The sequence below is a fragment of the Callorhinchus milii genome, unplaced genomic scaffold (genome assembly GCF_018977255.1).
Source record: "Callorhinchus milii isolate IMCB2004 unplaced genomic scaffold, IMCB_Cmil_1.0 Scaffold23, whole genome shotgun sequence".
Lineage (NCBI taxonomy): Eukaryota > Metazoa > Chordata > Chondrichthyes > Chimaeriformes > Callorhinchidae > Callorhinchus > Callorhinchus milii.
In genome coordinates, this window is record NW_024704764.1 from 8,060,754 (window position 1) to 8,083,861 (window position 23,108).

The window sequence follows — 23,108 nt, forward strand, 5'->3', positions numbered from 1 at the left end:
ATGAAATTATCCTTATTATAATGAAATTATTGCTGATAAAACGACAAAATGTTGATTGTAAGAGAGTTTATTTTTTTAATTCACAGTACATTTCACAGGTCTGGGTGCTTAGCACATTTACAATTCGGCATTGTCAAAATACTTTCAGGTGAGTTCGGATCGCAGGACAACTGGGGTGAAGGTCAATTTTGCGACAGACACCAGGAAGTATTTCTTTTCACAGAGAGTAAACTTAGAGGAGCAACTGGTAACCAGGAGAGCAATGGGAATCATCTAAATATTGATTAGTCAGCAAAATCAACATTCAGGGGTATATAATAGCGGGCAAAGGCACTGGGGTACAAATCCATTTGCTTCAGTAAAGACGATTCATGAGTATTTTTGAACGAGTCCCATTGTCCCGATCTCAACTCCCCCGTTCCTGGTAACCTGTTCCAAGTGTCTGCCCTGAAACCGCTCTCTGCAATACTAAGTAGTATTTGGAGTCCTGTAGCTCAGTGGTTAGAGCACTCGCTTTGCAAGTGAGAGACCTGAGTTCAATTCCAGGCAGAGGGCGAAACCTTGGGCAAGTTTCCTTACTCCACACAGAGCCTAATAATAATCCCTCCAAAACCCAAAGCAATAATAAATTGGTCATTTTCAATCTACGACTGTTTGTGGGACATTGCTGCGCGCAATTGGCTGCCGCGTTCGCCCACAAACATACAGTCAATTCACGTTACAGTGTGTTCTGCGAAGCGCTTTGGGAAGTCCTCCCTACGTGAAAAGCGCTATATCAAATGCAAGGATTATTATTAAGCCAACCCATGTCCTTTTGCTTTGCTGACTTGTCTCCCATCAAGCCTGAAGAGCCTTGTGTAATCGTCGCTTATGTTATAACTTATTCCCCCTGACACCCAGCCCCTGGACGCGTAATACAATTGTTGATGGATGCAGCAAACCGTAGCAGTTAGTTATCTCGAAGGCTTTTCACCAGTGTTAGACATTTAAGTTTTCCCGACACTGCCGGCAGGAAAGAAGCAGGACATTAAACAGCCCCCTCTTTACCGGGGCTCACAAATCGTAGCAAACGTGTTAACCCAATGGTTATGAGTGATTCATTTCACCAGTTGCTTTCGTTTTCCGTTTGGTCTGTGCTGTTCTGCCTTCAGTCCGTCACCTGCACGTAATTTCCTGGGAAGAAACCTGAAGCTCCAGCGCTGAACCCCTTGTACCACCCGTCCTCATTCTTAGCAGTCACGTAGATCACGTCCCCTTCCTGAAAACTCAGCTCATCATCTTTGCTTTTGTTGTATGTATAGATGGCGATGACTGAAAGAGAGAGAGAGAGAGAAAAAGAAAGGTAATTGTCCGATAGAAAGTATAGGCGATCAGGGGAGGGGGAAATGGGAAAGGATGGAGTTTTTTTATGCTAAGGCTTCTCAAAGCACCTCACAATATTCTGCAGTAAAACATAGTAACCCTGTATTTGTCGGCAGTCTGAAATTCCGCCTAGTCTTAGCTCGCCGACACCATTTTGTCTTGAGAGTTCAGGATTTTTTTTCCCCCCGCAATCGTTCACGATCTGAAAATGTTCAGGCAAAACATGTGAAAATTTGTCAAGCTAAGACAAAGTAGAGCTTGAGGACCTTCCACGACCTAAAAACTCTCTCGCTGCACAAAACAGCAAACGAGTTTGTCTTAGGCCTCAGGGCAACTTGGCAAATTTCATTACAATTATCTCACCTGTTCAGAAATTTGACTATTTGAACAATACTCGCCTCACTGTTAATTGTTCTTGTCTCAACACGCTCACTGTGAAGAGCAGTGACTGTGCTTTTGTAGGCGGATGTGGCAGTGAATTTCCTCGAGGCAATGCAGCATAAAAAAAGTACAAGAAGTGACACTATTGCCCGTGCCCCCCACCAAGCTGCTCAAAACCAAACTGAAACTCGCTACCTTTCTCAATGTAGTCCGTCGGAGAGTTTGGGGTCTCGTCTGTATAGTCCACAGGCGGTGGGGGTGGAGGGGCACAATCGTCGATATCAGGCATGTAATCGCAAGGAGGCGGCGGAGGTGGACAATCGGTGACTGAAAGAGCGGTGAAGGAAGTGCGTTACTGAGCGATTCACCCGATGGAACTCCACCGCGAGGAACGATCACAAAAACAAAACCATCGGGACGACTTAGGTTCGCTAAATACCTCCGACGTTTTTGACACATCGCCTCTCGTGTCGGGAGCGTGCCTCGAATCGCTTCGCAGGATATGCTACGAAGTGCAGTGACTGTGCATTTCTCTCAGAGGCCGCCCCAGCAGCCGATTTTGCACACGGCAACGCCTCGCGAACAGCCATGAAGTTTGCGACCAATTTTATTTCGACACACCTGTATTCTTTTATCAGTGACATTCAGGACGGAGCCTGTTACCTACATGCGATAAGCCAGCCAATAGCGTAATCTGCCATTTCCTCCAGGGAGGAAAAAGCTGTTAGAGCAGTGGGATTGTCCCAGTACACAAGCACACGTAGAAGAGAGGGAATCAGGGAGTATCGAATTGGGATTAGGATGAACCGAGGAAAATAAACTCGGAAAGCTAAAAAGTGGCAGCCCACATTGCCAACATTGCTACGGCTTTCCGCGTTGCTTTTAGATGGAGTAGCAGGGATCTGGATGATCCAAGAATATAATAATAATAATAATAATAATCCTTGTATTCGATAGAGCACCTTATCACGTCGTTCAGACGTATCAAAGAGCTTCACAGAACATATCGTTAAGTGGATTGACTTGTTAAATTTTAGCAGCCAATCGCACACAATAGTATCCCACAAACAGTTGTAGTGACCTAATTCTTTTAGTTATTCATTTACTCATTTGTTTGGAACGGATTTTTACTCCCGGAAAGGGAACTGACAATCGACTAACAACCGTGGTTCCTACTTACTGCAGAGCAAACAGCGGGGTGTGTGCGTGTGTGCGTGTGTGTGTGTGTGTGTGTGTGTGTGTGTGGAGTAAGGAAATTTGCCCAATGTTTTGCACTGCCCACTCGGGAATCGAAGCCGGGTCTCTCACTTGCGAGGCGAGTGCTCTAACCACTGAGCTACAGGACTCCAACTTGTCCAACTCAGCGCGCGCGGGCGAGAGAGGCGAACTTACTGCTTTCCTGAAAGCGGGCGACGAAACCAGTCAGGGGGATCTGTGGAGTAAATGGCAATAGAGGGGGGAGGATGGGCACTGGGGGGCAAACTAAGGAGATGGGTAGAGAGAGACACACACAAAAGCAGCTGTGAATGGCAGAGCACACAAAATCGGACGTGAATTATAAAAAGTGTAACTCGAATGATCAGCCCCCCCAGGGCGGTGTCTTACTTGCGGAGTGACAGGACAGCCAAGCATTATTTGCCTGCGGTTGCAGTAAGGCAAGCGAGCCCATGACACGGTGGCAGCGTCGCAGGAAATGGCAGGGAAAGCTAGCCGCAGAGCTCGCTGTGACGCACGGCACACAAAAAAAAAAGCACAGGAAGAGATCAGGTCCGTCCGGCAAATAACTGATGTCTCTGAACACACGGCTGCGATACAGCGTTACAACCCGTGTGGGTCCTGGGTTTTACGGCTGAAATATCACAAAGTATAAGATCGTCCGCCCATCGTTCAATGTCGGGATCCGGTATGGCACGAAATCCACCGCTGAGCCTAAGGGTATCCGAAACCGACTGAGGGCTCCACACGTAATCCCAGTAACAGTTGAGACGTCTCAAAGCGCTTCACAGTGCAACAACAACAACAACGTTGCATTTTTATGGTACCTTCTAATTCGGGAGGAAGTCCCAAGGCGCTGAAAATACATTACAAATGCAACGACTGTGTGTTTTGTGGGCGAAACTACACACAGAAGTTTCCTCCTGTGTCTGGGACGGAGTAATGGAGTCTGCACTCTCTTCCCAGAGGGTCTTGCCCTGCTTACCGAAAGCCAAAGGTTGGCGAGAGTCAAGGCTTGGTGGATTCCGGCGCGCGTCTGGGGTTAGGAAGAGGTTAACTGGCTCAGCTCAAACAGGTTAAAACGATATAATTTGGCAATATCACCACTGGCAAGTTTCTCACTGCTTATCCAGCTCGGAACACCCTACCCATTAGGGCGTTGTTTTGCTGGGTTAACAGGAGCTGGTTTAATGGGGTGAAATTTAATTTATAAGACTTTTTTTGTGGTCTAAGAAGAATAATAAATAATCCTCGCATTTGACACAGCGCCTTGTCAGGTCATCGGGGCGTCTCAAAGCCTTTCACAAGATGTACTGTAAAGCGGACGTAAATTAAAGGGACTTCCTTAGGCTGAATGGGAACAGAGTCGTAAGTCAGGCAGCACCTCACCTGATGAAAGGACATCCGACGGAGGCATTGGCGGAGGAGGAGGGAGGAGAGAGTCGGAGAACTGGGGAGGAGGTGGGGGGAGGTCGTCGCTGGGAAGCTGAGGGGTGGGAGGAGGAGGAGGGGGAGGGGGAGGCATCGGGGCAGGGGGCAGAGGATCTGGTAATCCGTCTCCATCTGTCAGGAGGGAACAAAGTATCAATCACACCGAGTAAACTCTCCTTACAAAACCCTTCACCCTCAGCGTTTCACACAGCGCCTTTCGCTTTACGGTAAATCGGGAGGACGTCTCAAAGCGCTTCACGGGATTTGCCGTAAAGTGCAGTGACTCTGTGTTTTGCAGTTGAACGACAGACAAATTTCGCGCGTAGACAATCTCCCCCCAAACGGCCACGAAACAAGTGACCAATATTATTTGAGGGTTTGTCGGCCAGGACGGGCGGGGAGAGAGAAAAAAAAACTTTTCTTTTCTTTTCGAATAGCTCCGCGGGATCTTATCTTTAACGTCCACCTGGACAGGCGCAGACGGGACGGGACGCAGACCAACCTGTGGTGAAGCCGTGTGTGTGGTCAGCCCCATAGCGTGTCAATGGGATTCTATGAGACTGACGGTGGGTCCCTGAGAGGTAAGACTGACCTGGCTGATGCGTCGGGAGCGGTGGAGGAGGAGGTAGGGGCGTGGAGCCAAACATGTTACTCCCACCGGTATCGTTGCTCCTAAACAGGCAACCGAGAAAAAACACAAGAGAAGTCAGTGGAACTTAATACAGTGGTTTTACGTTAAACCTTTGTTGCTTTGAAAATAACAATAGCGACCCCCGTGTTTAAATAATCGAACCCCAGCGGTTTGAGGGGGCAGGGAATGGCGCTGTTGCCATCGCGTTTCGCCCACAAAATACACAGTCATTCCCACGTTACAGTATATTCTGTGAAGCGCCTTGAGACGTCTAAACATCAATGATAAGTCCCTATTCAAAGGCAAGGATCGTTGTCGTTATTATTATTATTATTATTAATTGACACCGCGCCTTTCACGGCGGGAGGAGGTCTCGAAGCGCTTCACAGGTAATCGCTACAAAGTGCAGTTACTGTGCGAGTTGTTGGCAAGCGAGACACACAGCAACGTCCCACCAGAAAGGCCACCAAACGAGCGACCGACTTTATCTGGCGGATTGTCGGCCAGGACTCTGGGAGAGAGAGCAACTCCCTCCTTTTATCAGATAGCACCATCGGATCTTCAGTGTCCACCTTGGCAAGCGGACACGACCATCTGAAGGACGGCTCCTCCAAACAATGCAGCACTTCCCCCTCCACAAACCACCCCCCCACCCCCCTCCCCCCTCCCCCCCACCCCCCCAGGAGTGTCAGGATGCAAATTGAAAGTCCCGCCGTTTGGGGGCTTGAACCCACAATCTTCTGACTCCGAGTCGAGGTTGCCCCTGGGTCAATGAAACGTTTCCCAACACGTAACGTACCTGAACAGCGGAGGAGGGTCAATGGCACTTGTCACAGGGCTGCTGTATCCACTGGGCACAACAGGAGGTTGGACTGGACCCGATGTTCTGAAGTTCCGCCTGAAAATTACAGAGAAGGTGGGGGTGGGGGGGTGGGTCTTGAACAATTCCGAGTTTGGGTTAAGAATGAAGAAAGATGGGGAGGAAGGCGGTGGCCGTTCAGGACCTCGCCGGTTCGATTCCCGGTCTGTACTGAGTTTGCCCTACGCTCTGAGACTCTGCCCTATGCGGAGGGTGTTGTATAAGTGCGTGTTGTTGTCGGTGGTGATGGTTAGGGAGGGGGAAACTTGTTAGGGTTCCTGCTCCTGGTCCCTCTATAGCTGCCTCTGCTGGCTGTGAGCGTAGATGCACACCGCCAAGGTTCTCAAGTGAACAAAAAAGAGCCACGTGGGCGGGGGAATCTGACGCGGCAACCAGCGAGAGCGCAGAATTATAGAAAGGGGCGCCGTTCAGGGTTGCAAAGGGTTGGTTTTGGGACAGAAACCGGGAAGCACTTCTTTACCCAGAAGGGAGTTAACGACTGGAGCAGGTCGTTGAGAAGCGTGGTTGAAGCCCGCATGGGGGAATGCTGTGATGGGAGGATCTCACCAAGTATCTATCGATCCATCTCACTCTTAAATCCTTCCAACTTCCCCCTCGCACACTTTCTCAGAGACTTAGAAAGAATTTACAACGTGGAAACAGGCCACTCGGCTCAACCAGTGCTCGACGGTGTTTATACTCCACTCAATTTTTCACTCCTTACTCCCTCCTTCCCCTCTCCCCAACTCCTTCTGTTCCCCTTTCCTTCACGTGAAGGCCTGGCTGTCTCATTCAACTACAGCTTCAGGCAGCGAGTTGTCCAATCTCACGTGAAGTAGTTCCTCTTAAATTCCCTTTTAGATCCTTCTCCAGTCATTATCGTATATTTGTTTCCGTTCCCACATCTCTCTCTCTCTCTCTCTCTCTCTCTCTCTCTCTCCCCAAAGCTTCTTTCCTTGGCAAACGACTATTATGGTGCACCTACCCTAGAGTGCCCTGCGCTGGCACGGTGGGACTAGTTGGCACACTTGGGTGCCCATGTCTCTGTGACATAGTCCTTGATCTCGAGAGCTGGTGGTTAGTTTCCTAAAAAAGCAAAGCAAAACGGAATAAAATACAATAGCCCGGAATTCAGAGGAAAGAGTCTCAACGTACAAATATCTGGTGGTTTGCACGTCTTCAACTTAACTACTATCAGCGCTCTGGGACCCTACATGAAGGCGCGGTGTATAAATTGCAAGTTGTTCTTGTTGTCAAAAGGTTGGTCTCATTTGTGTGAACATAATAAAGGTTCCAGGCCTGAGATTCCCCCAGGGTCCTGGCCTGAAGATCTTCGTCTTAAAATTGAAGACGAGGCAGAATTTAGGAGAACTCCCAAATTGACTCTTAATTTCTGCCCACAAAACACACAACCACTGCACCTTACTGTGTATCCCGTACAGCGCTTCGGGACATCCTCCCGACGTGAAGGGCACTATCAAATCAACATCAAATCAAGAAAGATTATTCCTATTATATTATTATTTATTATTATTATTATCTATTAGTATTATTATAATGATGTTATTACAGTTTAAATCGCTCTGTTTCTAAGAAGGCTTCAGTGATGGGTCAGCCAGAGAAATAACACTGCCACGTTACATATAAAAGGATGCGACTGTTCTTATGTTCGAGCTTCCCTTTAGGGGATGGACATTTTGTCCTCTGGGTGTCAAATGTCAAGCCATTTCTGAATTTTCTCAAAAACAGTCACAGTTGCACCAGCGGCTACAGGAAGTATACTCGACTGATATGAAGCGTGTTGAGTTTGCAAGTCTAGTAGCTGGACTCAGTTCCTTCTCTAGTTCCTTATTTAGGACACCGTTGGACCCTTGAAATGGCTATGTCAATGATATTACGTGTATTTTTTTTTGTATGGCTTTCCTGGAATTAGCTGGAATTAGCTTGAACCCACACGGAAATCCCAGAGATAGATTGTTGGGAATGAAATGCGCGCTCTCTCTCTCTCTCTCTCTCTCTCTCTCTCTCTCCCTCCTCGGAAGGACGCATCCTGCTTTCCTAATTCCGGAGAGTATTGGGCTCAAGGTTGGCCAGAGCCGAGGCCTAAATAATTAGTGTTTACAGTAAAAATATTAACAATATTAATCCTTGCATTTGCCAATTGACTGTATATGTTCTGGGCGAAATACGGCAGTCAATTGCGCATAGCAGTGTCCCACAAACAGTCGTGGATTGAGTGACCAAATTTATTATGATTATATACATTTTTGGAAGGAATTATTATCCCAGGAAAAGCGAGCATACAGAGTATATATTTTACAGTGTATCCTGTGAAGCGCTTTGAGACGTCTCGAAGACGTGATAAGGCGTCGTATCAAACGCGAGGATCATTATAATTATTATTAATTATTATTATTTTGGACAGTATCCGAACCAAGCCGTCCACAATTCTCTCACCTTCATCCCATGGCCAATATCGTCGAGGATGGTGTAAACGATGGGTTTCCGGCTGTACTTTTCCCGTTGCTCGGGGATGGCCGGGGGAACGATCTTGTGAACCCTCAGCAAGGTTTTACTGGCTGTGAAGCTGCCGATCTCTCTCCGAGCCACCTTCTCCTTGTGCATGTCCACTTTCTAAGCCGGACCCAACAGGAAAAGGAAACAAAAAATCGTGAGGTGGTAAACGGGAACAGGAGAAGGCCATTCGGCCCATCGAGCCTGTTCCTCCTCTCTTTCGCCACCTAACGTAAATCCCATAAATAAAGAATGTGAGCCCTCTCTCTCTCTCTCTCTCTATATATATATATCTACATAGTCATGCACAGGGAGTTGAAATTCCATTCAGTTTCCTCTGCTCTCACCCTAAATCCCTCCACCTCGCTCTCTCCCTCCCTCCCCAATTCCTCTTTTGAAACTCATCTAAAAAAAATTATAATAATAATAATTTGGTCACTCAATGCACTCAATAATAATAATTTGGTCACAACGTTTTGTGGGGACGCTGCTGCATTTCGCCCACAAAATATACAGTCGATTCACTGTACAGTGTGTTTGAGACGTCTCGAAGACGTGGTAAGACATATAAAAAGCAACGATTATTATTAATAGCTACATTTCTATCTTTAACTGCACCTTCAGACATTTCCTGCTTACCCTCTCCTCCCCCCAACCCCCCTTTCATCCCCCAATTGTGACAAGTTTGAGTTGTGGTTGTCGTCATTAGCGTTGAGAACATTTGGTATTTGGTCTCACAGTTTGAGCCGATTCGATAACAACCTTCAAGAGAGAAGTAGATAGATATTTGGGGAGGACAAGTTTGCAGGGCTCTGGGGAGAGAGTGGGGGGGGTGGGGGGGGAGTGGGATTAACTTGGACAGCTCTTTCAAAGAGCCGGCGCAGACACGATGGGCCGAATGGCCTCCTTCTGTGCTGTATAAGCCTATGATGCTGTGGTTCCGTGCTTCCGAATTCAGACTGAATTGAAGAATTTCTCGCAGCGGTGGGCGATCTTAAATCTTAAGTCAAAATAGCAAGACCCTGCAAGCTGAGACTGAGTGGGTATTTGAGACTCAGAGGAGCAAAACGACATTGAAACGCGACGCGATCTACATTCACGCAGCGTCTTTTCACGTGGGAAAAGCGACTCAAAGCGCACGTTCCCCGGGAGACTTTGCAAATCAGGAGACTTGGCATCGAGTGGATTTCTTTTTCTGAAAGAGTATTCACAGCAGAGGCTCTGTTGCAGGCGTTCAGGGAAAGGCGTCAGGCCTGGGAAAGCGGATTAAATGTTTTGTTCTGTTTAAGATATTCGAATTCAGAAAGAGCCTGGACTTCAGCACTGTGTTCGTACCGGAGTCATTCTCTGCTATTAACCTCGCTGCTATTGATTTCCCCACTCTTGCCCCCTCCCTTTGCAACTGCCATGTTTCGTGTTGATATCAAGCCAATCGCTCTGTTAACTGTTTGAGGACCTGGATGGTTGCAACAAAAGCTGTCTGTCTGTCTATCTGTCTATCTGTCTATCTGTCTATCTATCTATCTATCTATCTATCTATCTATCTATCTATCTATCTATCTATCTATCTATCTATCTATCTATCTATCTATCTATCTATCTATCTATCTATCTATCTATCTATCTATCTATCTATCTATCTATCTATCTATCTATCTATCTATCTATCTATCTATCTATCTATCTATCTATCTATCTGTCTGGCCCTTCCATCCCTTTCTATATGCCTTTAAGGCCCACATTAACGTGTAACTCTTCAAAGGTACCTAAGGTCACCGCCCCAAACCCCCTCACACACACACACACACACACACACATGCACACCTTCCCTTCTCCCTTGCCCAGTGGACGCACAGTTCCCTCGAACGGGCTGCTAGCCCAAAGTAAACAGCAACAACAACAACAACTCGCATTTACATAGCGGCCTTTAGACGGGGTAGAGTCCCTGAGCGCTTGTAGGGGGCTGGGACCGTTCGCTGCGGGTGAGCGAGGGAGCGTTTTGAGAGAGCAACAGAGAGCAAGAGAGAGAGAGAGAGAGAGAGCGCGCGCGCAACGCACGATATTGACGTGGAAGCGTCGATTCCCGGTCAGAATGGGGGGGGGGGGGGGGGGGGGGGAGTCGGAATCGAACCGGGTTTACAAGAGGAACTCCCTGGCCCGAGCCACTGCGCAGACCGTGCCTCTCGCTCGTCCGGCTTTTCTGTCCCCGCCACCAGTTTTAAGAAGAATAAAAGGGTTTGCATTTTAATTTCAGTGTCGCTTGGGCCCTCAGGGTTGTGAGCAGTGCTTTTGAGGCCGTTTATTTTTACAGCTCAGGAAGTCTTTCACCAGCTGACGATTCTGTAAACAGACCGGCCGGTTTGCAAGTTACAGATAAACTCGTCCCGCAATGACCACGGGCTAAAACGAGTCACTGTTACTTGCAACATTTGGGGACGTTGCATTGGGGGGGAAACACGTCGTTGAGTCTGCTGTGAACCGTCACATTTTTTTTTAGCACCCCAATGCTCGGAAGAAATTCCACCCGGGTTTAGATTCACTACCACTTCCACGGCCTTTTCGAGCGCCACAAATTGGCGGATTCTTAAAGTCACCCTCTGCGTTTGATATCGCGCCTTATCACGTCTTCGAGACGACTCAAAGCGCCTCACGGAACACACTGCTAAGCGAACTTGACTGGATGTTTCGTGGGCGAAACGCGGCAGCCAATTGCGCCCAGCGACGTCCCCACAAACAGGCGCGGATTGAAGCGACCAAATTATTAGGGGATTATTGCTCCCGGAAAAGCGATCCACCAATCGACTAACAACCGGGTTCCTGCTCGCTGCTGGGTAAACAGAGGCGTGCGGAGCGAGGAAACTTGCCCAAGGTTTCGCCCTGACCCGCGAATCAAACCCTCTCGCTTGCGAGGCGAGTGCTCCAACCACTGAGCCTCAGGACTCCTGTCCGTTTTCGGTACAGTACAGTCCATGTCGCTGTACTGTACACTCCAATAAAGACCCGACGAGAAATAAGGGGCTTCAAAGCGAACCCCGAATCGGAACGGTTCGCCAAACCTGAGATATGCAGTTGATCGAAGACTCGATCTTGGGGATCTCTGAGGCTTGGAGATCCAGCAGTCTGAGCACCTTTTCGGCCAAATTGTTGATCTGGTAAGCCACGCTGGCCAGAGACTGTGCCGTGAAGGCTTTGGCTTCCTGTAGAGCTTGTGTCTTGTCTTCAGACTGTAACACAAACAAACATGTCAAGGCTACAGAGAGAGCGCAGAGAGGATACAGCGCATGATAACAGGGATGGGAGAGACTGGAGGAACTGGGACTGTTTTCATTCGAACGGAGGTGTTATGTGCAGGCCTGTAGCCGAGTAGTTAGCAGGCTCGCCTCGCAAGCGAGAGGACCCGGGTTCGATTCCCGGGTAGGGTGAAAGCTTAGGCAAGTTTCCTTACGCCACACGCCTCTGTTTTTACCCAGCAGTAAATATGAACCCGGTCGCTAGTCGATTGGCGGATCGCTTTCTGGGGTAATAATCCCTTCAAAACAAAATAATAATAATAATTTGGTCACTCAATCCATGACTGCTTGTGCGACACTGTGATTATCAGTCTTACGGAGAGCGACACGGGCAAAATGGGTAAAATGGCCTCTTCTGTGCTGAAAAATGCTATAATTCTAATCAGTAAACCTTGCTGAGGTCTAAATAAGCCTTGCACTTGATATAGAGCCTGCATGCTGCTTGGCTCAAAGCAGATTAATGGGGATATGTGGTCGAGTGTAGTGACTGTGTGTTTGTGGGCAAACTCGTTGAAGTGAACGGTGGTAGAACCTACTCATGTGAAGAGCGCTACATAAATGCAAGCTGTTGTTGTGGTGGTGGTGATAGAGGCAGGGACACTGGGACTCGTTTGAAAAGCAGCTTGATGCTGCGATGGGTAGACGCCAGGGCCCGTGGTTTGGAGGGATGAGATCGGATGGACCGAGGGGGCCTTCTCCATCCAGACCAATCTGCCAGGAAGTGCCAGGAACAACCATGACGTGAACGAACGAATCTTTAACGTCCACCTGATCAGGTAGAGACGGGACCTCTGTTTGTGCAGCTCTCCACCACACAACCCCCACCCCCCCCCCCTCCCCAGCGCCGCCCTGGACTCCAAACTTCCTCATAAACTTTGCCGAATGTCCCTCCCCCCTCTGCCTTCCTCAATCTGTCCTTGCTGAATCATTAACAAATTCCGTCCCTCTCAGCTTTATCTCGTTTCCCAGCATTGCCAAAAAGTGCCACTTTACTTCCCTAAAGCTTGAGTTAATATATTATTACCAACAACTGGTCTGTGCCAGCATTTATACCCACACTCTCCCCCCGCCCCATGACCCTCCCAAATCCCCTCTAATCCCTTCCCCTTCACGTATGCAAACTCTCTCTTCAACACGTCGATGCTTTTTACTTGAACCGCTGCTCCTGTCGGTCAGTTTCATATTCTCACCATCCTCTGCTTGAAGTTCTCAAAAGTCCCCCAAAAACTCCCCATCAGACCAACGCAGAGCTTGTGCTGATTCTCTTAAAAGAGACCTCCCCCGGGTCCTATTTTCTGTCTCTTTCCCCCTTACCTCCCCTTGCCGTACACTTCCGATATATACGCGATTTGTCAGACACTGATCTAATGTTCTCTCCTCAAAGCCTTCCAGCAAAACAACGTGGTCAGAGGAGAAAATAAAACTAATGATAAGCTGATGATAATCCTTGCATTTGATGTGGCGCCTTGACTCATCGTCGAGACGCCTCAAGCGCAGCACACGACACACTGCAAAGTGGATTGACCGCGTATTGTACGGGAGAAACGCGACAGCCAGTTGCGCGCAGCAGAGTCCCCCGCAAACAGCCGTGAAGCGAGTGACCAGTTTTATTTGAGGGGGTGGTTGGCAGCCATGACACCGAGGGATTGAGAGAGAGAGAGAGAGAGAGAGAGAGCGAGAGAGAGAGAGCGCTACCACTGAGCCGGGCCTCCAAAAGTACAAGCAAACGTGGAAACCATTTTGCACAGGAGATCGCACCCAGAACCTCCACACCCGAAAATGCAGAAGAGAAGAGAGGAGAGAGAGGTTTCAATTCTTATTGAGGTCAAACCAGAAACAGCAGGCGTTTGCAAAGCCACCGCTTTGCAAATTGCAAAGCAACACGAAACATTCCCACCTCAGAAACCCCGAGGCAACTGATGAGAAGCAATACCTTTTTTTTGCTTCCGCTATCAGACTGACTGAGGAGGAGCAGCGAGAGAGAGATTGGGGTTGCGGTTCGCTGCTTTGCTGTCTCGACGACAACTTGCATTCACGCAGCACCCTCTGCACGTGGTAGCATCTCAGAGCCATACGATTCCGAGCTGGGGTGGGGGTAGGGGGTTGGGGGACGGTCAGGGTGGGGGGAGAGAGAAAAGGGGGTAAGGGGGGGGGGGGGATAGCAAAGCCCTGAAACCTCCCAGTTAACGTGGAAGTAAACTGAGTTGGTCGGAACAGGACAACAGCAGACCAGGCTGTGCGTTCCGACACCTACTAATTCAGACCCAGTTTCCTGACACCAGTGACAATACGGAGGAAACACGGCTGGTTTCTGTTTTCTGTTTGTCTGTGTTTTTTGCTCACGCTTAAGAATCTAAGGAGAGACAGGAGCGGGAGAGGGGGTCGTTGACATTCGTTCCTGGGGTGGGAGAGGGTGGGGGAAAACATACATTTATTCGGGTTTTATTCGATAACGTGATCACTCAATCCACAACTGTTTCGCTCACAAAACACGCAGTCACTCCGCTTGACGGCATATTCCGTGAGGCGCTTTGAGACGTCTCGACGGACTGATGAGGCGCCACATCGAAGGCAATTATATTATATTAATTTATTATAATTATTACTATTTGAGAGGCAAATGGATTGGATTTTTTTTGTGCAGCGTTATTGTCGAGACTTAAAACATGCCTCTTCGTTCTGAGGCAAAATGTCTCACTTACGCGCGCGCGCGCGCGTGCGTTTGTGTGTATGTGCGTGTATGCACGCGTGTGTGTGCGTGTGCGCGTGTGTGTGTGTGCGTGCCTGTGTGCGTGTGTTTGTGTGTGTGCGCGTGGGAGGTGGGAGTGGGGGGGAAAGTTTCAACTGAACAAACACATCATATCCTGAAAGAGGACCTGAAGCACTTTTCATGCGGTTCCCATTACTTACAGCTATTGAGATGCGAAGCACACAACCGCATAGAAACCAGGGCATTGCTTGCCAACCGGGCCTTCAAATACAAGCGCAACAACAACAACAACGCCGACGTTTAAATTGCACTTAAACTGCGTCTTTCACGTCGGGGAGGACGTCCCAAGGAGACAACCAAAATGGGTTGCGATAAAGTCCTTTGAGACGTTTTCTTAATATGAGGAGATCATTGGTATCTGTTAGTGGGGCTGTGAGGGGAGGAGCGAGGGGGCGAATTAAGATCTCAAGAGGTTTCTCTTGCAAAAAGTCTTCTTCGAGCACAGACCGAAAAGATTTACCCTTGGGAAACCTTTTTGGGTTGCAGTTTGCAACTTGGAATTCGCAACCGCGCAAATCTGAGCCACTTTACAATGAACAAGCGCAACAAGTTACGTGCGTGCAGCGCCTTTCACGTCGGGAGGACGTCCCAAGGCTCTGGGTACGGGCAGAGGCGACGGTAATTCACTCAGCTGTTTGGTTTTTGAACCGGTTACGCTGTTGGCGCCATTCGGGCTCTGGTCGCGGGACGGTTCATTACCACGCAAGACGACATTTACGCGTCGGGAGGACGTCCCAAGGCGCTGGACAGTCAGGGGGTTTGGACCCGAGCTCGGGGTGGGGGTGCGGAGGGCGGAGGGCGCGGGTGGGAGCACGCCCGAAGGCTCGGTCCAAGGGAAGGGTTTTGAGATGTGCCTTAAAAGGAGGAGAAGGGAATGTGGGGGTGCAGGTGACTTGGTGGAAAGTCTGAGTTTCAAGCTACGAGACAGCTTCCGAGACGAACGAGGAAGGTGTTTAACCATTCTCTGCAACCGTGCTGTAGGCGCTCATTCACTCGCTCACTCACTCACTCACTCACTGACTGACTCACTCGCTTGCTCGCTCACTCACTCATTCACTCGCTCACTGACTGACTCACTCACTCGCTCACTCATTCACTCGCTCACTCATTCACTCACTCACTGACTGAATCACTCACTCACTCGCTCACTCACTCATTCACTCGCTCACTCACTCACTCACTGACTCACTCACTCACTTACTCGCTCGCTCGCTCACTCACTCACTCGTTCGCTCACTCGCTCATTCACTTGCTCACTCACTCATTGACTCACTCACTCACTCGCTCTATTACTCGCTCATTTGCTCACTCACTCCTGACTCACTCACTCACTCATGCACTCTCACTGACTCACTCACCCATGCACTCACTCACGCCCTCACTCACTCATGCACTCACTCACTCATGCACTCACTCACTCACTCACGCCCTCACTCACTCATGCACTCACTCACTCATGCACTCACTCACTCATGCACTCACTCACTCACGCCCTCACTCACTCATGCACTCACTCACTCATGCACTCACTCACTCATGCACTCACTCACTCACGCCCTCACTCACTCATGCACTCACTCACTCACTCATGCACTCATGCACTCACTCACTCACGCCCTCACTCACTCATGCACTCACTCACTCACTCACTCACTCGCCTACCTTGGCATAGTTGTTCTCAACATATTCAGCCACTTGCTGGAGGTTTGCATAGTTCTCTCCCAATGCCCGTTTAGCTGCCGGGATGTCCTCTTGCATCAAGCTCCGTATCTCTGTCATTCTCGCTCAGAGACTGTTTCCATTTCCTTGTTTCCGTGAGAGTAGCTCAAGCTTTTTAAACTTGAGGTTTCTCCCTCCCTCCCCCACCGCCCCCCACCCCCCCCCCAAACCACCCGCCACCCACCCCACCCCCCATTCCCTCCCCGCCTGTCTGTCTAAGCCGATTTGTTGTGACCTTTCATTGCAGAAGCATTGTGGGGACGTACTTTTGTACAGACAGAAAATGAGAGAATGTATGGGGGGGGGGGGGGAGAACGGGGGGGCAGAGATGCACAATTAAAAAGTTTAACACTTCGGTCTTAAGACTGTGACTTGGAAAAGCTGTGCATTTGATACAGCGCCTTATTACGACGTCGGGACGTCTCAACAGCGCTTACAACAACATTAGTAGCAATATCACAGAATATATTGCAAAGTGAAGTGACTGTGCGTCTTGTGGGCGAAACGCGGCGGCCAATTTGCGCCCCAGGCGCGTCCCAGGCACGGACGTCGAGGGACTGTAAAAGGTGAGGACGAGGATCTCGAACTCGGACCTCCTGCGGGGGGTGGGAAACCAGCGAAGCCGTGCGAGGACCGTGGTAATTGGCTCAGGGAGCTGAGCGCAGAAGAGGACGCGAGCTACAGGATCCCGAAGAATGACATCTCCAGCAACGCAAGCATCGACAACAACAACAACAACAGCAGCAGCTTGCGAGCCGGGGTGGGAGAGGGGGTGGGAGGTCCCGTAATCACGGCGGAAGAGGAGGGTCTTCAGGCAGAAGGTGAAAAGGGAGAGGTAGGGGGCAAAGCGCAGGGGCGGAGGGAGAGAGCGCCAGAGTTTCTGGGGTGGGGGTGGGGGTGGGGGGGTGGATGAAAGCGCGGCAGCCGATGGTGGAGCGGAGGGGGCGAGGGACGAGCAGGAGGCCCGTGGCCAGCCCGAGGGGAGCCAGGACGCGAGGAGATTTGTCGACCAGTTGTGAGGATCTTGCACCGTGACAGGGAGCCAGAGGAGCCCCGGCGAGGACTGCGGTGGGGTACGGAGTTCAGGGCGGGTGGGTATACAGGCGTCAGCTTGGATGTGAGGGAGGGAAGGTATCTGTGTCACTGCTGCACGAAGCTCCAAAGTAACCCACATCGCCTCTTAAAAAGGACACCAACCATTTACGGTCTATAGACCGAAAGGAAGACGGCAAATTTTTTTTTAGAAAATGAACGAAATCATATGCATTAAATCCAATGCAATTATTTACCTGGAAGGTAGCGAGCGAGCGAGCGAGAGAGAGAGAGAGAAGGGGGGAGGGGAGGGGAGGTTGGAATATAACAATAATAATAATAATAATTATAATCCTTGTGTTCGATATCACGTCGTTGGGACATCTCAAAGGCGCTTCGAATAGGACGGCGCGCAACTTAATGGACCTCGGGCTTCAGAGCTCGCGGACAAACTCCGCGAGAGAGAGAGAGAAGGAGAGGGGGAGAGAGAGAGAGAGAGAGAGAGAGAGAGAGGAGAGAGAGAGAAAGAGAGAGCGCGAGAGAGAGAGAGAAAGAGAGAGAGAGAGAGAGAGAGAGAGAGCGAGAGAGCGAGCGAGAGAGGGTTCCCCTTTAAGAGTTGCACATAGAGGAAGCTAAAACGCTATGTTCAGCGTTTCCTGTCTTGGCCGAGGCTGATGGAAGAGTGTTTATAACAGGCCTTTCCCTCTGGCACATCGCTCCTCTCCGGGGGGAGCATTTAGTCACCATAACGATGGCCCCCACGGCTCGTAACATGAGCCAGAGATGGGTGGATCCGGTTGCTGTGCAGTGGCCGACAGTCACTGCCGGGGTTTGACGTTGAAAGGTCTCGTAACCCTTTACTTAAGCTGTCTCAGCGAGCGAGCGAGCCGCTTTGCACCCGGCTTCCGCAATGACAACAGTAATAATAATAATAATAATAATAATAATAATCCTCGCGTTTGATATAGCGCTTTTCACGTCGGGAGGACGTCCCAAAGCGCTTCACAGAACACACTGTAAAGTGAATGGACTGTATGTTTGTGGGCGAACGCGGCGGCCGATTGCGCACAGCAATGTCCCACAAAGTGTCGTAGATTGAAAATGACCAATTTTATTATTGTTTTTGGTTTTGGAGGATTATTATTAGGCTCTGTGTGGAGTAAGGAAACTTGCCCAAGGTTTCGCCCTCTGCCTGGAATTGAACTCAGGTCTCTCACTTGCAAAGCGAGTGCTCTAACCACTGAGCTACAGGACTCCACGTAAAATCATTTCTCTCTCCCCCTGTCCTGACCAACACACCCCACCCCCACACCACCCAACACCCCTACCCACCGCACCCCCCCCCCCGCGCTAATAAAATCGGCCATTGGTTTCACTTGCGAGACGCTGCTGCCCGCAATTGGGGGCTGTCTCTCTCACCCAACCAAAATACCCAGTCGTTGGCACTTGACGGCAAACCCGCGCGAAGAGCTTTGAGACGTCTCTACCACGCGATGAGGAGCGATGCCAAATCCGAGCCTTAATATGATCATTATTATCATCGTCCTCATCCTCATCACCCTCTGCGTGAAGCAGTTCCTGCTGAATTCTCTTTTTTTAGCGATTCCCTCAATCGCCAACTTCTATGGGGTATCCCCTGACATTTACATCCCCTACGGTTAACCCCGTTGAGACGTCTCAGCGACGCGATATAAGGCGCCACGCCGATCGCAAGGATTATTATATTATTGCGCGGATTTCGAACGCCTCTGCCCCTCGTCCCGTCTTAAACGTCTCTCGTCTCCAGCTGAGCTTTCCGGACGGTTTGTGTCTCAATCGATCAGCAGTGGAGTCACGGTTCTGTCTCTGTGTTGATAGGCAACACCTCCCACCTCCCCCCCCAATCCCCACCACCCTCCCTCCCCCCCACCCCCCACATCCCCCCGCCACCATAACCGGAGCCTGGAGTCAGCGGGCGAAGCCGAAACATGGCGGAAACGCCCGACGACCACCAGCGACGATTCCAGGCGGCCGTGTCGGTCATTCAGAGCCTCCCGAAAAATGGTGAGAGATCTTCCGTCTGTCCGGGCTGTCGCTCGAGCACCGAGGTTGGGGCGGGCGGGGAGGGGGGGGAGGGGGTTGTCAAATTATAATAATAATATTAATAATACTCGCATTTGATACAGTGCCTTATCACGTCTTCGAGAGACGTCTCAAAGCGCTTGGCGGGACACGCTGTCAAGCGGAGTGACTGGGTGTTTTGTGGGCAGACAATCGTGCACGTCCATTCGTGCATTTATTATTATTATTATTATTATTATTTTTAAAGGGATTATTACCCCCGGAAAAGCGATCCGCCAATCGACTAACAATCGGGTTCCTACTGACTGCTGGTAAACAGTGTGTGGTGGGGGGGGGGGAAGGAAACTTGCTCAAGGTTTCGCCCCGACCTGACCGGCCCCGGGAATCGAACCCGGGTCCACTCGCTTGCGAGGCGCGGGTTCTAACCGCCGAGCCACAGGAACTCCACAAAGCCCTGCATCGCACGCATTGGAGGTGCCATCTTCCGGCCCAGACGTTAAAAGCGAGCGTCCAGTTCGACCGGCCGGACATTTTACCGGATTCTGCCCCCCCCACCCCCACCCCTGGACCCCACCCCACCGCCCACCCCCCGTTCAAAGCAGGGAGTGACATCAGCTGATGATCCAGTGACCCGGAAGTCGGGCATTTTTATCCCCCCCCGACCCCTGGGGTTGGGATTGATTTTAAGGTTAATAATAATAATAATAATCCTCGCGTTTGATATAGCGCTTTTCACGTCGGGAGGACGTCCCAAAGCGCTTCACAGAACACACTGTAGAGTGAATTGACTGTATATTTGTGGGCGAACGCGGCAGCCAATTGCGCACAGCAATGTCCCACAAACAGTCGTGGATTGAAAATGACCAATTTATTATTGTTTTTGGTTTTGGAGGGATTATTATTAGGCTCTGTGTGGAGTAAGGAAACTTGCCCGAGGTTTGGCCCTCTGCCGGGGATTGAACTCAGGCCTCTCACTTGCAAAGCGAGTGCTCTAACCACTGAGCTACAGGACTCCAGGTTCTCAGCCCATTGTGTCGAGAGCAAACTCCACTGGGTCGGTCGAAGGCGGCTTTAAATGCAACGGCATCGCAGCTCGCACCGGCCCCAGCGCAACAAGCGGAAGAGTTTCCCACACACCTCCGCCTCTCCCCAGACACCGCGTCTCACCACAAGATCGTATCGTTGCAAACGCTTTCGGCTCTTGAGAGCAGTGGGCGCACAGCGACCTTCTGCTCTCCCGGCCATCGGGTTGTGCAACACAATTCACCAATGATTGATTCCGTGGGCGCGTGTGTGTATGTTCGTGTGTGTGCGTGTGAATGTGTGTGTGCGTGTGTGTATGTTCGTGTGTGTGTGAATGTGTGTATGTTTGTGTGTATGTGAATGTGTGTATGTTTGTGTGTATGTGTGTGTGTATGTGTGTGTGTGTGTGTTTGTGTGTGTGTATGTTGGTGTGTGTGTATATGTTTGTGTGTGTGCGTGTGAATGTGTGCGCATGTGCGTGTGTGTATGTTTGTGTGTGTGTGTGTGTGAATGTGTGCATGTTCGTGTGTGCGCGCACGCACGCGTGTATGTTTGTGTGTGCGTGTGTGCGTACGTTTGTGCGTGCGCGCGTGTATGAATGTGTGTGTGTGTGTGTGTGTGTGTGCGCGTGTGCGCGTGTTTGTGTGTGTGTACGTGTGCGCGCGCGCGCGTGCGTGTGGGGGTGCGGGAGGGAAGGGAAGAGAAGGGAAGAGAAGAGAATATTCCGATCGTGTGATTATTATCCCAAGTGAGGACCCAGTCCCGGCTCAGTCGATGGCCCTCACACCCTCTCCTCTTACGAGTCGGAAGGTTGTGAGGGTTCAAGTTCGCTCGGAGATGAGGCTTACGTTCCGTTGCAGCGCTGTGGGGGGGGGGGGTGGGGGGGGGGGGGAGAGTGGGGGGAAGGAGCACTGCTGTGCTTTGGGATGAGATGTCAAACCAAAGCCCTACGTTTCGAGGAGAGAAAGATGTTTCTCCCCCCTCTCTCTCTCTTTCTCTCTCTCTCTCTCTCCCCCTCTCTTTCTCTCTCCCGGGGTCCTGGTCAACAGTCCCATTCGCGTCGGTGCCGGTGGCCGTCCGCCGGACGTCGCTGCGGTCAAAGCGGGCGCCGTGTTTCACCCCTCGAACCCTCGCGGGTCGCCGGGCTTTCACGGTGAATCCCGCCGCGCGCCCTCGAGACGGTTTCGAGGTGGCGATGAAGCGCCGATAATATTAATAACCGAATCCTGGAGAGTACCGGTGGTGGCCGTAGAGACGACGATGGGGGGGATGGTTCCCTTCGGAGGGGGTGGGGGGGGGGGTAAGCGTCTCGGAGCGCCTAACAACGGCCGGTGGGGGGGGGGGGGGGGGGGGGTCCTGGCTCCGAGCCGGGTGGGTGGGGTGGAGAGGGAGGGAGGGAGGGAGGGAGACGTGTAAAGCCGACTGGACGGATTTTTCTCTTCCCAGGTTCGTATCGTCCGTCGCATGAGGTGATGCTGAGGTTTTATGGTTATTACAAACAGGCGACAGTCGGACATTGTAACATCAGCCGCCCCGGCTTCTGGGACCCCATCGGGCGCTTAAAATGGTAACCACCCTCCCCCCCCCCACCCCCCCCCCCGCACCACCCCCCTCCACTGCGCCATCGACAGCCACTGCCCCCCCCCACGAAACTCTGGAGCTCGATCCCCCCTCTGCCTCTCCCCCCCCCCCCACCGCCCCACGCCTTCACTTTCAAATCCCACCTATAGACCTTCCTCTTCGATCGTGATAACGGTCCAGTCACCAACCCCCGCCACCCGCTCCCCGCCCCCACCCACCCGCTCCCACCCAACTCGGGGTCAAGCGCTCCAACCGGCCTGAAGGGGGCGCTGTATAAATACAAGTTGTTGTTACTGTTGTCGTTGTTGTGTCGCAAACGAAATCGCACGGCAGCTCGGAGAGGAATTACCGACGGCCTCTTTGGTTCTTCACGGGTGGGGGGGGGGGTGGTGGGGGGAACACTGGGGAACCCCACCCCCTCCAACCCCCCCCACAGCCGCCCCACCAAATCCGCTCCGCCAACTCTGGCTTGAATCACACTCACCGTGGCCCGCCCCCCGCCCCCAAACCCCGTCCTCCCCCACCCCCACCCCCATCCCCGCCCCCGCCCCCACCTCCCCTCCCACTCAGCCTCACCGTCAGCCAACTTTCGGACGTCATAACCAACGCAAGGAACGGTTCCCTTTAGAATTGGGTTGTCACCGGAGAGAGAGAGAGGGGGGAGAGAGAGAGAGAGAGAGAGAGAGTCGTGGGTGATCAGTGACGGGGGCTGTGTTCCTGTTCCCCCGCTGCAGGGACACCTGGAAAGCGCTGGGCAACATGTCCAAAGTAGACGCCATGACGGCTTACGTGGAAGCACTAAAAAAGGTGGCGGGAGAGGTACGTACATTCGGTCTGACGTGTGAAACGCCGGGAACCAGTTCCGCCGCAGACGAGCGAACTGAAGCGCGGAGAATCGGGACAGCACCCAAGACACAAAATTTCTTCCCCCCACCACCCACCCACACCCACACACAAAAACTAATAATATAATAATAATAATAATAAATTGGCCGCTTCAATCCACGGCTGTTCGTGGGACGCGATTGTCTGCCCCGCGCGGTCCGCAAAAACACACGCTCACTACACTTGTCGAAGGCCAGGATTATGGCTATTATTGAGATATATTATTGCTATTATTATTATTGAGATGTTTTTCTTTCTTCCTTTTTTCTCTTCCTTCCTTCCTTCCTTCCTTCCCTTCTTTTCCTTAAAATCCTCACCCCCCCCCCGTCCACCTTGCGCGTCAGGTCATCGAGA

At 51.0% G+C, this 23,108-nt stretch overlaps 2 protein-coding genes across 3 annotated transcripts in view; one reads left to right on the plus strand and one right to left on the minus strand.

The window, feature by feature from the left end:
- Nucleotides 1-51: 51 nt before the first annotated feature.
- LOC103171700 (abl interactor 1) lies at nt 52-16,326 on the minus strand. The gene is made up of 11 exons (XM_042343448.1): nt 16,116-16,326; nt 11,450-11,617; nt 8,337-8,513; nt 6,865-6,965; nt 5,820-5,918; nt 4,982-5,061; nt 4,348-4,521; nt 3,349-3,465; nt 3,136-3,225; nt 1,939-2,070; nt 52-1,311 (listed from the first exon to the last, which is right to left on the minus strand). The coding sequence occupies exons 1-11, from the start codon at nt 16,230-16,232 to the stop codon at nt 1,148-1,150; spliced, it is 1,419 nt and encodes a 472-aa protein (XP_042199382.1). The 5' UTR covers nt 16,233-16,326; the 3' UTR covers nt 52-1,147.
- A 2,806-nt stretch (nt 16,327-19,132) lies between these two features.
- LOC103172686 (acyl-CoA-binding domain-containing protein 4) overlaps nt 19,133-23,108 on the plus strand; it is an 11,674-nt gene continuing 7,698 nt past the window's right edge. For both annotated transcript variants that reach the window (XM_042343242.1, XM_042343241.1), the window contains exons 1-4: nt 19,133-19,247; nt 21,735-21,855; nt 22,604-22,688; nt 23,099-23,108. The exon at nt 23,099-23,108 is cut by the window's right edge and continues 120 nt beyond it. In XM_042343242.1, the coding sequence (XP_042199176.1) occupies nt 19,172-19,247; nt 21,735-21,855; nt 22,604-22,688; nt 23,099-23,108 (292 nt within the window). In that variant the 5' untranslated portion in view covers nt 19,133-19,171. The remainder of the gene's footprint in view (nt 19,248-21,734; nt 21,856-22,603; nt 22,689-23,098) is intronic.

What these genes read in the sequence shown, in the direction of transcription:
- LOC103171700 (XM_042343448.1), bottom strand. Translation starts at nt 16,232, where the DNA reads ATGACAGAGATACGGAGCTTGATGCAAGAGGACATCCCGGCAGCTAAA. An exon ending in CCAGCGCAGGGCACTCTAGG is followed by an intron (nt 5,919 to 6,864) that starts GTAGGTGCACCA and finishes TGTAATTTTCAG; the next exon opens with GCGGAACTTCAGAACATCGG. An exon ending in GACCCTCCTCCGCTGTTCAG is followed by an intron (nt 5,062 to 5,819) that starts GTACGTTACGTG and finishes TTGCCTGTTTAG; the next exon opens with GAGCAACGATACCGGTGGGA.